This window comes from Bombyx mandarina, chromosome 01 (assembly GCF_030267445.1).
Source record: "Bombyx mandarina strain Sakado chromosome 01, ASM3026744v2".
Lineage (NCBI taxonomy): Eukaryota > Metazoa > Arthropoda > Insecta > Lepidoptera > Bombycidae > Bombyx > Bombyx mandarina.
In genome coordinates this window covers 16,571,522-16,587,805 of record NC_143208.1, presented here as the reverse complement: position 1 = coordinate 16,587,805, position 16,284 = coordinate 16,571,522, and the positions used below count along the sequence as shown (strand labels likewise).

Below are 16,284 nucleotides of genomic sequence, written 5' to 3'. Positions count from 1 at the left end.
ACACCCCTCAGTCCGCCTACCATGTAGCTCGCGTTTAATACATTCACACGTTGCGCTTGTGTAGTGTTTGTGAATAAGCGCTTGGCGTGACGTCACACTGCATGCGCATCATGAAAAGTCTGCCCATCTCTTTCTCGCGCAGTCTAGCTTATGAGTGTGAGGGGGACAGTTAAGGTTTTGCTTTTATTAATGTTTTATATAGCGTGGTCTTGTTTTATTATTGTTTTAATATTAAATTATTATTGTCTAATTATAATTGCATAAGTTGATAAAAAATGCTATGCAATAGCTTTACCGCGGCAGTTCCCGAGTGCCACACGTTTGTTTTTTTATTTTATTTTATAATCGTTTCACCGTAGAAACACATACAGAAACAGAAGTTGAGAACCAATTCTAATCTAAGCGTATCTTAACTTTGTCAATCAAAATGATAGTGTTCATATCATCTTTCTAACTTGCACGTTTGAATTTAAATTAAAAGCGTTTGAGTATCCTAGTTTTAAACAAGACAAACACTAACTAGTGAAGCTTCTGTTTTCAATATTAAAGTGCTTATTATGCTTGATGCTCATACAAAATGTACTGATGATCAATAACGAAATAAAAAAAACGTCTTTGTGTTCTTGCAGATCAACTTTGTATTTTTACTGAACATTCTAAGGGTTCTTATAATGAAACTCAGCAAATCTGCACGTCGCGAAATTGTTAAAGTCAGGTTCGTTAATTTCGCTTTCGTTAAAATGCATGCAATTTAGGAGATTAATCAAAACTGTTTTGTAATTATGCAGTGAATTACAATCAAGTGAATTATATCGGACAAGATCTATACGATATTTTTAATAATAGTAAAATACTAATAATTGACTGATAAATTGTCAATCGATATTTGTAAGGCGATATTACTCATCATTTCGATCGATTCGATTGATTGGTGTTGGTTTTTTTTTTCGTATCTGTGTAAGTATTTCGAGAAAACATCGTGGGCTATTAAAACAAAAAAAAAAATTCGACAGTTTTATAGATTTTTCTTAGCTGATGAATATTTTCGGAGGTAGTCCCGAGAGCATAACGTAGACTAATGTGACTTGTTTCTAACAGGAAAGCGGTGCGGGCGGCTCTGGTACTCTTACCTCTGCTAGGAATTACAAACATTATGAATATGTTCGAAGCTCCTCTGAGCTCTGATCCGATCCGGTTTGCCGTATGGAGTTACTTAACACATTTCTTAAGATCTTTTCAAGGCTTCTTCATCGCGCTAATGTACTGTTTCTTAAACGGCGAGGTGAGCACGGTTCAGTATAAAGGATTGTGGTTCCTTTTTTTCTTTGTATTATACAAATAAAATAGATCAGCGGTTTTTAGAACTGGTTTCTTAGAGCTCTTGCTTTAAGCACTAAACTGTGTGTAAATTTGTGTTAATTTTTTATCTCAAGATTAAATTCTTTATATTTATGTAGATGTCTATGGTTTCCGGTAGCTGCTTAACGCGAGATGGGACATAAGGTCATCCTGCTCATTTTAGATCAGAAGGAACATGTGATTGCGTAAACTACTTTGATAATTGACTTGGTGATTTTATGACGTTCAATTAAACATGAAACGATTAAAAATCATTAATTATATTACAAAATCGCGATTGGAACTAAATAAAATTAAAAAATGGTCTATTTCTGTTTACCGTGTAAATTTTATGTTATCTATGTACCTATGCAATCATTTATTTATTTATTTATTTATTTAGTGAAACCTAGTTATAACTTTTGATTTTGCTAATAAACGTCATTGATAATTAATATATCGTCGATACATATTAAGTGCAATAAAGCTGATCCGGTTGTTGCGAGCACCAAACCAGTGGGCACTGATTCTTTCATACCTCATTCCAAAATTTTGATTGAATTGGAAATTACACGTAATAGTTTGCGATAGCTTAAACATGTTACCTAAGTTTTTTTAAACGTTTTTTCTACGTGATTTTTAATTTACTTCTAATTGCATAATAATATTTGACAGAATGTATTTTCACAGGATGATTAGCAGTTTTTTTTTTTACCAAATATTACTTAAATGTTTACATAATGTTCATCAGTAATAATTAGGTATAACAAAATATCTCTTTTATGTGCTATTTTATTCTCTTATATATATTTAGCTTCGTTGCTCGCTTGAAAATACTAATCGCTTTCAAATTATAAATGGTAAATATATTTGAAAGAAATTTGCGGTTTATATTATGTACAGATATCGTTAAATTTAACTTTTTGTATAGAGGGTCCTATGCCCAGCAGAGGATATCGAAAGGCTGACGATGAATTACTTGTAATTTAAAATGTACAGAAATTTCCATCAAATAGGTTTGTAAAATAAAATTAAGTAAATTTAAAAAATGGTTACAAAAGCATTCGTCGAGTAAGTTTAAAATTTAAAACGCATTTTTTATATTGCCCATTGCTAGTAGACATATTTCTAATCAATTGATTCTTTGAATTCAGCAATATTAGTGTTCAATAACTTGTTTCTACTGATCAATTAAGAATATACCTAGGCATATAGTATCACTTTCAAATATAAATAATATGTATGTTATGTACAATAATATTATTATATGTCACTCAATGTGCAATCAATTTATGAATTATTATGTAAGACGTATTTTATCGATTTCGTGATGTGTCAAGTTTTTTTTCTTTCTATTAGGTGAAGCAGTGCCTGTCGAAGGCATACACCAACTACATGGCGGAAAGGGCACTCCTGGTTCGGCAGAATGCCATTTGTGTACCATCTATGTAAGTGTTTTTTTACAAACCAGTAAGAATTAAAATCGATTTAAGGAGTTCTAACAACAGCAATGAAATACAGTAAAAGATAATCTGTAGTCGTATTAGGAAAAAAATTTTTGTTCAAGTAGAGCCAATGAAAACAATAAATTTGCCAAAAATGTACTGTTTTTATAGAAAATACTTTAAGTATATTGTTATAGGGATGAAGAGCCAGCGAAAGAAAAAAAGACAAGCTGTCTGTCTTGCTGCTTCCCAAGCAAGACTGAAAAGCGAACAAGCAAAGACTACCGGGCTTGTGCTTTGGATTTCAACAAGTAAGTGAAATAAATAAAAGCATCTGAAGACAATATAGAGAAGAAAAAATGCAAAGAAAAAGTTTTGTTGTCTAAGAACAACAGTCCTGCCTAATTTGATCGTGAAGCAGTAATGCATTCCTGTTCGAGACGTCGAACAGCTATCAATCGCCTTGTTTCTAAGGGTTGGTTTTTGAATACATTTTTTTTATTGCCCTTACAGGCAGACTAGCGTACGGCCCACCCTATGGTTAGTGGTTACCGTCGCCCATGGACTTCAGTAATGCCAGGGGTAGAGCCAAGCCGCTGCCTACCGCTTAATACTCTCCACAAGCCTCGTTTGAAGAAGCACATGTCATAGCGCTCGGGAAACACCGTGGTGGGAGCTTATTCCATAGCCGGATGGTACGTGGTAAAAAAGACCTCTGGAAACGCACTGGCTCCAGGTAGTTTGGATGAACTCTACTCCGGTGACGGGCGGGGCAATGGTAAAAACGAGATGTCGGTATCATCTCGAACAATTCCTCAGAGCACTCCCCATGTTTTCATTCAGGTTTTGATATTTATGGACTCCCATAACCACATAATACTATGTGGGCAACTCGTTCACTTGGCTGAGCAGTATGACGATTCATCAACAACAACACAATGGCTACAACAGCTAGTTCTTGCAGCCGATTTGTCTGATGTTTGGTTTGGATGCAACGTCAGAGCTGTTTAAGTGTATATGAGTGTCAGAAATAGGACGTCAGTAACGTTATGACGAAAATCTGTCTTGCGTTGTACCTTTTATCCAATGTAGAGCGGTTTACACACCTTGGCCATCGTTACCATAGTCAGCCTGATTAACAAAGCGGTTTGATGTAGATACAATATTTCGCGTACGTACGTACGTAAAAGGAAATCAGTACGAGGTCAATTTATTTTATTTTATTACACTTCATGTAAAATTAACATTGGCGGACTTAATGCCTAAGGTCTTCTCTGCCAGTCAGCTAAAGGTAGTGCAGAGTAAATAGTGGTAGTTCCAATGAAATTTATATTAAATTACAAATACTTACACAAAAAAGTATATATACTTAGTCTGGCCATAAATACTGTTACAATTAAAAATAAACAAAAGATTGCATTTGAATTTGGAATTTGTCATTTTTATATGATTGCTCATTGAGTTTTCTCATTTTGGCGCCAATACATTGTACAATATTTTGCGCTATTAAAATGGAGTGGGGTGATAAAGAGAACCGAATCGCTGTGATTGCATTACACAAAGTAGTATGGAGCCAAATGCAATTTTTAAAACTCTCCATACGCTTGGTATTAGTAAAATGTTTGTGTACCGGGCTATTAATAGGTGCAATGAGACCTTTTCTACTTGTGAAAGAAAAAGATCTGGCCGATCACGTAGTGTTCGTACGAAAAAGGTGGTCAAAGCAGTAAGAAATCCTGTCCGAAAGCAAAAGATTTTATCTCGGGAGATGAAGATAGCACCTAGAACCATGTCGCGTATTTTAAAAGATGACTTAGGACTTGCAGCCTATAAGAGACGTACTGGTCATTTCTTAACTGATAATTTAAAAGAGAATAGGGTGGTAAAATCGAAACAACTACTGAAGCGGTACGCAAAGGGAGGTCATAGAAAAAATTTGTTTACGGATGAGAATTTTTTTACAATTGAGCAACATTTTAACAAACAAAATGACCGTATTTATGCTCAAAGCTCTAAGGAAGCTTCCCAATTAGTCGACAGAGTGCAGCGTGGGCACTACCCGACTTCAGTGATGGTTTGGTGGGGTATTAGCTATGAAGGAGTGACTGAGCCATACTTTTGTGAAAAAGGTATCAAAACATCGGCACAAGTGTATCAAGATACCATACTTGAGAAGGTAGTGAAGCCCCTTAACAACACCATATTCAATAATTAAGAATGGTCCTTCCAGCAAGACTCGGCGCCAGGTCATAAAGCTCGGTCTACGCAGTCTTGGTTGGAAACGAACGTTTCGGACTTCATCAGAGCTGAAGACTGGCCGTCGTCTAGTCCCGATCTTAATCCGCTGGATTATGATTTATGGTCAGTTTTAGAGAGTACGGATTGCTCTAAGCGCCATGATAATTTGGAGTCCCTAAAACAATCCGTACGATTGGCAGTGAAAATTTTTCCCATGGAAAGAGTGCGTGCTTCTATTGATAACTGGCCTCAACGTTTAAAGGACTGTATTGCAGCCAATGGAGACCACTTCGAATAAGCTTTTTATACTTTAAATTGTTTTATATTTATGTATTAAACTAACACAGTGTAAAAGTAATAAATGTTATTTGCAATAGATTTTTATTTTTTTATTGTAACAGTATTTATGGCCTGACTAAGTACCTAGTCAGGTCATAAATTCTGTCACATGTTTAATGTAAAATAATTGAAACAAGTTTATTCATTATGTAACCATTCATATACCAAAATGAACTTAACAAAACATAGATTCTTATGACACTAAAATTTATTCAAAATGACCTCCGTGATTTTGAATACAGGCCTTCAATCTGCGCGGCCAGTCGTCTATCGCAGCACGAACGAGGTCCATGTCAAGATCGGCGGCTGCCTTAATCAAGGATGTCTTGAGTGACTCCAAATTGGGATGAGGCTTTGAGCACGCCTTTTCCTCCAAGTGTTGCCATATCTTGTAATCTAACGGATTCAAATCTGGACTGGAGGAGGCAGTTTTCGTGCCGGATGAAGTCGATTTCACGCGCCGCCAGCCAGTCTTGTGTGCTCTTCGCTCTATGAGCTGGCGCCGAATCTTGTTGGAATAAATACCCAGTGCCTGTTATTGAACATGGTATGAGAAACAGGTTCCACAAGGTTCGTCAAGACTGTATTTTGATACACAACTGCATTCGTTTTTACACCTTTCTCACAAAAATGTACCTCTGTTAAGCCCCAATTAGAAACTCCCAACCATACCATGAGCGAGGATGGAAAATGACCTCGTTAGACACGCGCAATACGGTTGCTCGCTTCTTCACTACTGTGTGCGTACACCTTATCATTTTGTTTTTTGTAGCTCTCTTCTACGGTAAAAATTTTTTCATCCGAAAAAAGATTTTCCCGATATTTTTTCCCGCGTACCGCTTCAGCAAAGCGCGGCATCTCTTCAGTCTCAGGTCCATTAGACGAGCATTCAAACGATGTCCTGTTTTTCTTCGATATGCCCGAAGCCCTAAGTCTTCATTTAACACCCTTTTCACCGTGGTTCTGCTTAACCCCATCTGAAGAGCCAACAGTTTCTGCTTACGTTTGGGATTTCTTTGAATTCGCGCCTTCACAGTTTTTATCACTGCTGGAGTCCTAACAGACCGAGGGCGACCACTTCTTGACCTTTCATCTACACTAGACTCTTCATTGTATCGTTTGATGGTACGATAAACGAATCTTTTGGTTATATTCAAATTATTCAGTATGTTAAAAATTTGAATTGGCGCGTAACCGCAACGATGCAACGCAATAACTGCAACACGGTCTTCTTTAAGCGTCCACTCTATATTTAAAAATGAGTAAAATTCTAAAAGTATACATTTTTATTTTCATGAACAATTCGAAATTCAAATTCAATAAACTTTTTTGTGGCCAGCATTCTAAAAGAAAAGTTTTTACTGTGTGACAATACTTATGACCTGACTAGTTACTTAATATAATACCTTGCACAACTATATATATATATATATATTATAACATCAATCGCTTCGTTTAAGCGGCGAAATCCATTTGACTAAATTGTAGTAAGGAAGTATATTGTTATAGGGATGAAGAGCCAGCTAAAGAAAAAAAGGCAAGCTGTCTATCTTTCTGCTTCCCAAGCAAGACTGAAAAGCGAACAAGCAAAGACTATCGGGCTGGTGCTTTGGATTTCAACAAGTAAGTGAAATAAATAAAAGCATCTGAAGACAATATAGAGAAGAAAAAATGCAAAGAAAAAGTTGTGTTGTCTAAGAACAACAGTCCTGCCTAATTTGATCGTGAAGCAGTAATGCATTCCTGTTCGAGACGTCGAACAGCTATCAATCGCCTTGTTTCTTGTTTAATATAATACCTACACAACTATATATATATTTTTTATAACATCAATCGCTTCGTTTAAGCGGCGAAGTCCATTTGACTAAATTGTTTATTATTACGACAGCACGGCCCGCGCGCGTCGCCTCGAATTGCACATGGTGAGCAATTCCCAATTGCCTACTCCATTACAATCGCCATGTCCTGCTGTGGTTCGTAGACAGATGGAATTGCAGGAGCTCAAACAATCCACTCCGCTAATTCCCCGTCGGCATATCGTGTCGGCTCCGAAGAGGGCCGTAAGGATTCCGTTTGATGACGACGATGATGCCGTCACTAAGGAGTAAGTTTGTTTTGAATACATTATTTATGAACCCGTATGTAGTTTTCCCTTCATATTTATGGATGTGCAGTTGTGTATGCGCAGAAGAGTCGATGACCTACGTCCCGAGTGACGCGTCACCGAAATCAATTCAAGTCTTGAAATGGAAGTCTGAATTTCATTGTATTAATAGTTGTATGCAGATCGGAACGTACAATGGTTTCATAGCAGGAATAATGATCCACATATTTATTACCTGTGCAGTCCCTTGTATTAAACCATGTGATTGCAACAGTTTAAACTAATTGGATCCATCAGTATTTGGTGGAAAACCTAAACTAGAATTATACGATGAACTAAATCAGGCGAATTATTCTATTCTGTAGTCTATAGGTAGCGTTATGAGGTAAGCTATAGATATTTGAATGTTTATATCAGCGGAAATAAGCTAAATCAACTGTTCGAAACGTTCTGATTGTATTTTAATTACCATTTATGATAGGCCCTTCTCGTGCTACGCTGATACTCTTGAAATGGCCGAACTGGGTGCGGTAAGCCCCTGGGTTTACAGGCGACGATGCTCGCCACCAGAGATGGGAATATTCGATACCTGCAGCTTGACGCGGTAAGTTCGGATATTTTTTGTCACAAAAAGATAACATCAAAGATTTTAAATAATTTCATGATTAAACATTATACTTGCACGATTTATACGTATTTCTAACTTACATTTATATAGGTTAAGTTAAAATAAATATTACACATTTACGGCATCCAAGATAAAATTCCGTCTTGGGTTTCGGACACTGATATCGAGCAAGTATACCAGAGATTGCAAAGTATGATATAAAAAGACTCCGACCGGGGATCTAATCAGGATACCGCGGTAAAGTAGTCAGGGTGACCAACAACTAAACCAGCGTGGCGATTAAGGTAGGAGTTATCCAATTTAATGCATATTACGGAATTCCAAAGTTTTCCAATCGTAAGGAACGCGTGAGTACGTATGTAGATTAATATTAGAAGCGATGTTATTGGTTCAATAATGAAGTGAACATACAATTATTAAAATATATTATAATTTAAAGGCATATTTACTTAAGGTCTAGTTTCGTAGAATTACTCCTTGGTATGTCATTTCCTATTCAAGATTTAAATAACCTAAATTTTGTATTTTCATTTATTTAGCGGCTCGTGCGATGAGCAGTCTCCTGTTCATATTGGGAGCTGTATACACGCAACTAGGGTTATCGTACCGAGCTCACCCTATGTGGCTGACACTGATGCTCGTGAAGTGTAAGTAAATTCAGCATTTACTATTACGTACTATTCGTACGAATAAACTAATTTAAAGGCGAACCTCACTTTGAGTGATTTACACAATTTGTAGTGTATTTTTTCAAATTCAAATTCAAATTTGAAGTGCGGTTGGCCAACTTTGAATTTTATCTAGTCTTCTTTAATCTACTTTTGTGACCGTTCGAGCTCTTGTCAGGTTGCTCTTAGATTCTATTATGGCTTACTGTTTCCCATTACCTATAATTTACAGCACTGTAATACATTTCACGGAAATTTCTTTTTTTTTAATTCGTTTATGCAATTCCGTATTGAGTTCGTATGAAAAGCTATCTATACAACGTAGGTAACATTTGGTGACTTTAATTTCATGATGTATAAAATGTTGCGGGAAAAAATATTCTGCTTTAATCTAATTTTAAGCCAGTCACACATACTTTACTATACTAGCATATAGGATCTTAGAACATTTTTTTATTTATTTTTTTATTATGCCATATTGGATATTACTAGCAAGACTTGCTAATGGATAATATCCAAATTAGGCCGTTAGCAAGAATACTATGAACACTTACTAAATGAAGTACACCCGCACGAAGATCCTGCCCCCCTTGAACCTGTCTGCGAACCATTAACGGAAATAGATTCGCATGAAGTGAAACTTGCATTAGCTAGCATGAAGAACCGAAAAGCTGCAGGGCCAGACGAGATACTAGCTGATTTATGGAAACGACTCAGTCCCATGGCGGTTAACTGGCTAACTAAACTGTTTACCTAATACTATCTTAGTAACCACGGTAACCCCAAAATCGTGGCGCAAAAGCTATTTGCTGCCATTCTACAAAAACAAGGGGTATGTAGCCCAATGTGAAAACTACAGTGGCACAAAATTGACCCCACACGCTCTAAAAATCAGGGAGTGGATCATAAATAAGCGCCGGTCTTCTATTACAAATGTATCCCAAAACCATTTTGGCTTTACATCGCCCAGATCAACCACTGATGCTATTCAGACAGTCAGAATCCTGATGGAAAAACACAAAATAAACAGAACAGATTTACATCTTGCCTTTATCGACTTCGAAAAGGTCTTTGACAGAGTGCTCCGCAAACTCGTGTGGCATGCCCTTAGAGCGCAAAAATTACCGGATATATATTAATAATTCAAGATATCTACAGCGGCATCAGTACACAAGTCAAAGCACCAGCAGGGTTAAGTAACGCGTTCAAGGTCAAAGTCCATCAGGGATCGGCTATAAGCTCTTTTTTATTTAACCTAATAATGGACTATCTAACAAACCATATTCCAGCACCTTTACCGTGAACCATACTGTATGCCGACGATATAGTACTGGCGACAAATACTGTAAAAGACCTGCAAGAAAATTTTAATACGTAGAGACACTCTTTAGAGAAGAACGGACTTCGGGTGAGCAGAAATAAGACCGAGTACATGAAATGCCCCTTTAGTGGAAATGCAACTCCTGAAACCATATGTATTGGATCAACACCTATCCCCACTGTGAACAAGTTTAAATGTCAGGGATCTATGCTCACACCAGATGCCAATGTGGAGGCCGATTTTGCGCACCGTGTAAATGTAGCGTGGCAGAAATGGCGGTCGCTGACAGGTGCTCTGTATGCACATAAAAACAAAGAGTAAAGTATACAAGACAGCCGTCAGGTCAGCCTTACTGTACGGTTCCGAATGCTGGACAGTCAAGAAAACGCATGAACAGATGGCACATGTTAACGAAAAGATGATGTTGCACTGGGCGGGTGGGGTGACCAGGATGGACAGAGTTCGGAATGAATACATACGTGGGAGCTTTAAAGACGCATCAATCACAGACAAAATGACGGAAAATCGCCTTAAATGGTATGGCCATATCATGAGACGGGACCAAGGCCATGTATTGAAAATTGCATTAAGCGTTCCAGAACAAAAGAGTTAGAGACCGCCCGCCATCGACCTGGTAGTCAAACATCGAAAGAGACCTTAAGAAAGCCCAATTGTTAAAGCCAACTACCCAGGGCAGATCAACCTCCTTCGTATGTCATTTCCTATTCAAGATTTAAATAACCTAAATTTTGTATTTTCATTTATTTAGCGGCTCGTGCGATGAGCAGTCTCCTGTTCATATTGGGGGCTATATACACGCAACTAGGGTTATCGTACCGAGCTCACCCTATGTGGCTGACACTGATGCTCGTGAAGTGTAAGTAAATTCAGCATTCAGTATTACGTACTATTCGTACGAATAAACTAATTTAAAGGCGAACCTCACTTTGAGTGATTTACACAATTTGTAGTGTATTTTTTCAAATTCAAATTCAAATTTGAAGTGCGGTTGGCCAACTTTGAATTTTATCTAGTCTTCTTTAATCTACTTTTGTGACCGTTCGAGCTCTTGTCAGGTTGCTCTTAGATTCTATTATGGCTTACTGTTTCCCATTACCTATAATTTACAGCACTGTAATACATTTCACGGAAATTTCTTTTTTTTTTTAATTCGTTTATGCAATTTCGTATTGAGTTCGTATGAAAAGCTATCTATACAACGTAGGTAACATTTAGTGACTTTAATTTCATGATGTATAAAATGTTGCGGGAAAAAATATTCTGCTTTAATCTAATTTTAAGCCAGTCACACATACTTTACTATACTAGCATATAGGATCTTAGAACATTTTTTTATTTATATTTTTATTATGCAATATTGGATATTACTAGCAAGACTTGCTAATGGATAATATCCAAATTAGGCCGTTAGCAAGAATACTATGAACACTTACTAAATGAAGTACACCCGCACGAAGATCCTGCCCCCCTTGAACCTGTCTGCGAACCATTAACGGAAATAGATTCGCATGAAGTGAAACTTGCATTAGCTAGCATGAAGAACCGAAAAGCTGCAGGGCCAGACGAGATACTAGCTGATTTATGGAAACGACTCAGTCCCATGGCGGTTAACTGGCTAACTAAACTGTTTAATACTATCTTGTAACCACGGAAACCCCAAAATCGTGGCGCAAAAGCTATTTGCTGCTATTCTACAAAAACAAGGGGTATGTAGCCCAATGTGAAAACTACAGTGGCACAAAATTGACCCCACATGCTCTAAAAATCGTCATTACGGATCCTCCCGATCCATTAACTGTGCTTTTAGGTACCACAAGCACCGGTCACCGTCCTCGCCGAAAAGTTCGCTTGCGACGAAGTAAATTAACCCACAGACACCGCCGATCAAGTTTCTCGACAGATCTCGTCAGTGAGTCGCGTTTCCGATACGGTGGTAGATTCTGCGAAGCACTGCTTTTCCTAGGGCCAGTGTTAGCAACACCTCCGGTTAGAGCCCTGAGAGCTCACCTAAACACTCGAGTAACGCTGATATAACCCGTCAAGGCTATCAGCATAGATAGAAAATAATATATAATATATATATATTTGTTTCTCGATGTAGTACCGGAACCAAACTAAAGTTTTATTTGTTTACTTTTTGCTACACAACCCAGGTCAGACAATTAACACGAAAAAATAGTTACTTGAAAAAAAATATTTTAATAAGTAGTACACGTATTGTTGCTATTATTAAAACCGATATTAATTTCAAAACTCTCAGAGACCTGTAGGCTTAGTGCGAGTTTTTTTACGTTCTCGATAGCGTAAAAGTTAGCTCATATTTGTATGGAATGGGATCGTTTGCCTAAGTTTGCCTTTAGGGGCGCTGTTCCAACTGCATACAAAATTGTGTTAACTTTTACGCTATCGATAACGTTAAAAAACTCGCACTAAGCAAACAGAAGGAAGCGCTTGTAAAGAAAAGGTGGTGTGAACGTTAGCGTCAAGTTGTCAATATTGCTAACGGATTGACAACAGTGACCACTCTTGAACGCACTCCATGTCACGAACATAATATAAATTAAGACTGACAATATAATGAAAATTGGCTGTCTTCAAAGCTGTTTTCTTTGGCATAAGGCATAAGAGATAATGTCCCTGCGTTCAAGGTTACGAACTCGGTATTTTTTTACAATAAAAAAAAAGAGTTTTTAACATTTCAAAATTTTTGCATGCTTTCAATAATTTACATGGTTTATTGCACGCTAATTTGTTTCTGTCTAGCTTCTCATATGTAAGTTGTTCACCAAATGATGAAAAAGACAAATATTTTACACATTTTTAGAAAGACTAAGCTGGTAGATGTTTTCAGGTCCAAATAAGATACACGAAGAAGGCAACCGATAAAACTTATGACTGTTTCAGGCATTTCAAAGTCGAACAAGGGCACTATAGATCCGAAAATTTAGTTCAATTTAGGAATAGCTTGACTCTATATAGATATTGAACCTTGTCAACAATTAATGTAGTATTATAACTAGTACATTAAATACACCACTAATCTTTAATCATCAAATATGAAATTAACAGGCAATATCAAGCTTGTCATTCAGGTGTAATCATGATAGATTTTTCGAGTTTGGCTTGGGATTGAAGACCGTCATGATGGCGGCACACGAACCAAAAGGATTTTTATAAGACCCTTTTGTATGGGTGGACGTGAATTCATTGAAAACTTAATGAATGTTTTGTCCAATAGTTGGCTCCTTTCGTGTATTTTTTGGAGATTGGATTTCTTGTGTGTCTTCTGTGTAGGCATTACACTGTTTTTGATTATTAAAAAATAGTGGTGTATACTATACATGTAGCATGTAAACATGTTAGATTCTCGCTTGACGAAGATAGCAACCTAGATTAGATGTTTAATCTAGATCTCTGGATGTATTAATGTTAGCATCATGCATTTCGAACATATGTTATAATATTTCAGAATACATTTTTCTCATCGTAACGTACAGTACAAAGTGTGATTTCGTAAAATAAAAATTGAAATCACAATAAAAGTACACAGTAAATTCAACGTTTATGAAACATATTGAATGTATTTTAATAAAAATAGTTTACTCGAAATAAAAATTTTTTGGAATAAATTTAATTTTACTATTACTAAAAAAAATATATTTAAAATACTCTACGTGGAATCCATTTCCGTTTTGATAGATTTACAAAATAAACAAAATGAAACTAAATATTTTTATAATAATACCTTTATGATTCAAAATCAATCAATGCAAAACCAAAATACAACTTGTATTCTTTCTTGAAGCAATCATGAAACATCCAGCTGTAGCTACAATCACAAAATTATAGATTAGATTAGTAATTATCTTATTCTGTGCTGGAATGATTGTGGTTGAATGATAACAACTGTTTTATTGTTATGTATGAATTTTAGTGAATCAAATTTTATTTACGTATAATTGGGCCGGAATATTTTTGATGTTAAACTTTTAAACCCACTTGTGTTCAATCTTTTTTTCATTATTATAACAAAATGTTAATTTTTATTAAGTGTTTCATTAAATTCTTAATATAATATTTTTAAGATCAGAATTTGGGATTAATCCGTTTATATATTATAATTTTATTTTTACATAGGCCATGTATGACTTAGATCTAACCACTCCTGTAACGTAATGCACAGTACAATTATCAAACAATGTAACAGTTAAGAACGTGGAACGTTGGGCTTTAATGGTACTCAAAAGACGGAAAACGAATGAAGAAATGAGCGCTGTAAGCGAGCATTTTTTGAATTAATGTTAGGTAAGCGACGAGCTTTGGTAAACCAAAAGAAAACAATCTTTACCATCAACGTTGAATTTAAGTATTTTTATCTAATAAAGCATATTCGTTTCTTCATTGGACTTTTTGATGGAGATCGTTCCGTTGACTGTTTGTTTTCAATGTACAATGTTTTGAAGAAAAATATATTGTTTGTTATTGGTACTATTAATTAATTAAGGAATGTAAAAAAACAAAGTAGAACATCCTGGAAGTCAGGCATAAAGCATAAACATTATGAATGTTGTAAAGATATGGTATTGTAGTTTCGTTTTTATAATCAAATTAATATTTTATGGTACACATTATGCTTAGTTCGTAAGATTGTATATAAATGGTTGCACGCCGAAGTACCTAACCAATGCTCATATATTAGAGCCAAAGGGTCTTCACGAATGAAGTCATCAAATGGCTGTAGGACACTATCTTCTTCGCTTACGTCGCATCAGAAGAACAAAGCTTTTAGATTCATTCATGAAGCGAATATGTTTTTATTACAATTTTTTAAATCTCCGGTCGAGTGTGAATGAGATTTTTCAAATCATTATACATGATATAATCGTAGATTAGATTGTTGCAAATTAGGTGTTAGAAGATTTTGAAATTTTATAGATTGTAAGCCTTCCACATAGAGATCCGTATCGCTGTCTAATCTTGAATTTATTTAATATGTATAATATTCAAATGTTTGCCGAACAGTATTAAGCGTGAATTTATCCAAACGCGCACGAAACGGCGAGTCAGAAACTAGGCATTGTGAATACTAAATAAAACCGTTTAAAAATACCGAGAATCATTTTGCAGATATAGCAAAAAAATATTTTTCAAAAATATGATAGTTAATTTTTTCACCATCAAGAGCTCCGGAAAATTGTTTAATACTCGTCGTCGGTTCTGGTAGGGCTATGTACAAAATTTGAACAGAACTATCTTGAAATTTTTTAAGGGTTTCATCACATCTATTAAAAGCTTTATCCTTCTGGTACGTACGATTGTTTTGCTTATTTCATGACTAATTTTAGAGATTTAATATTTTGATAGTAGCAATTTATGATCTTTTTATATATATAAAATATTCTACAAACATGGTGCGAACGAAACATACAGTGTGTGCGTGAAATATTAATATAAGATATAATATTCTCACTTTTTAAATGTGTACACAAGCAAAGATAAATAAACATAATATGTATTTTATTGCGGATCTCGATGTTTAGTCAAATATTGTTAGTTTTAAGAAACTTTTGCTGTTAAAAAGTAATTTTAGATAATATTTATTCAATGCTTGTAATATTTATATTATACGAAATATATAGTATGATATAGTATTATATTATTATATATTAATAAACCTTACAATTAATAAATAATTTCTTCAATGTAATTTAGATTAACGATAAATAAATAAAATATGTATAATATAGTATTTATATTATAGTATGAATAAATATATATTGAGATTTTAATCAAAGTTAAGTAGATATTAAAAGTTTGTTCTTATCAAATAATTAATTATAATCTCGATGTTTCTGAAAATTAAATATTAATAAATGTTGTGATGGAACTGGCCGGTTTTTATTACATTTACCAAAATATATATTTCATAAGTTACTCTACATTTATTAATAACGTGTGAGTGCAAATGGAAAAAAGAAAAAAATATAGAGTGAAAAAACGAATTTACTTGCTGCCGTATTATAAAGCTCATTTCTGAATTATTATGTAGGGTTAATTTTGAAACCTAAAACACTAATATCACTTATGATCGTCTGACGATCATACGGCACACCAAATATCAATTGGTCATCGTCTTTCATTGACGTCAGCAATACCGGACAGTAACACCGCTTCTAACCAAG

General features: G+C 35.3%; 1 protein-coding gene across 1 annotated transcript in view; it reads left to right on the top strand.

Moving 5' to 3' along the window:
• NGR-B2 (neuropeptide receptor B2) overlaps positions 1 to 13,848 on the top strand; it is an 88,794-nt gene extending 74,946 nt beyond the window's left edge. The window contains exons 11-20 of the mRNA XM_089728776.1: positions 630 to 715; positions 1,099 to 1,282; positions 2,698 to 2,786; positions 2,981 to 3,094; positions 6,870 to 6,983; positions 7,249 to 7,464; positions 7,946 to 8,068; positions 8,632 to 8,739; positions 10,851 to 10,958; positions 13,007 to 13,848. Of these exons, the coding sequence (XP_089584902.1) occupies positions 630 to 715; positions 1,099 to 1,282; positions 2,698 to 2,786; positions 2,981 to 3,094; positions 6,870 to 6,983; positions 7,249 to 7,464; positions 7,946 to 8,068; positions 8,632 to 8,739; positions 10,851 to 10,958; positions 13,007 to 13,088 (1,224 nt within the window). The 3' untranslated portion in view covers positions 13,089 to 13,848. The remainder of the gene's footprint in view (positions 1 to 629; positions 716 to 1,098; positions 1,283 to 2,697; positions 2,787 to 2,980; positions 3,095 to 6,869; positions 6,984 to 7,248; positions 7,465 to 7,945; positions 8,069 to 8,631; positions 8,740 to 10,850; positions 10,959 to 13,006) is intronic.
• Positions 13,849 to 16,284: the final 2,436 nt, after the last annotated feature.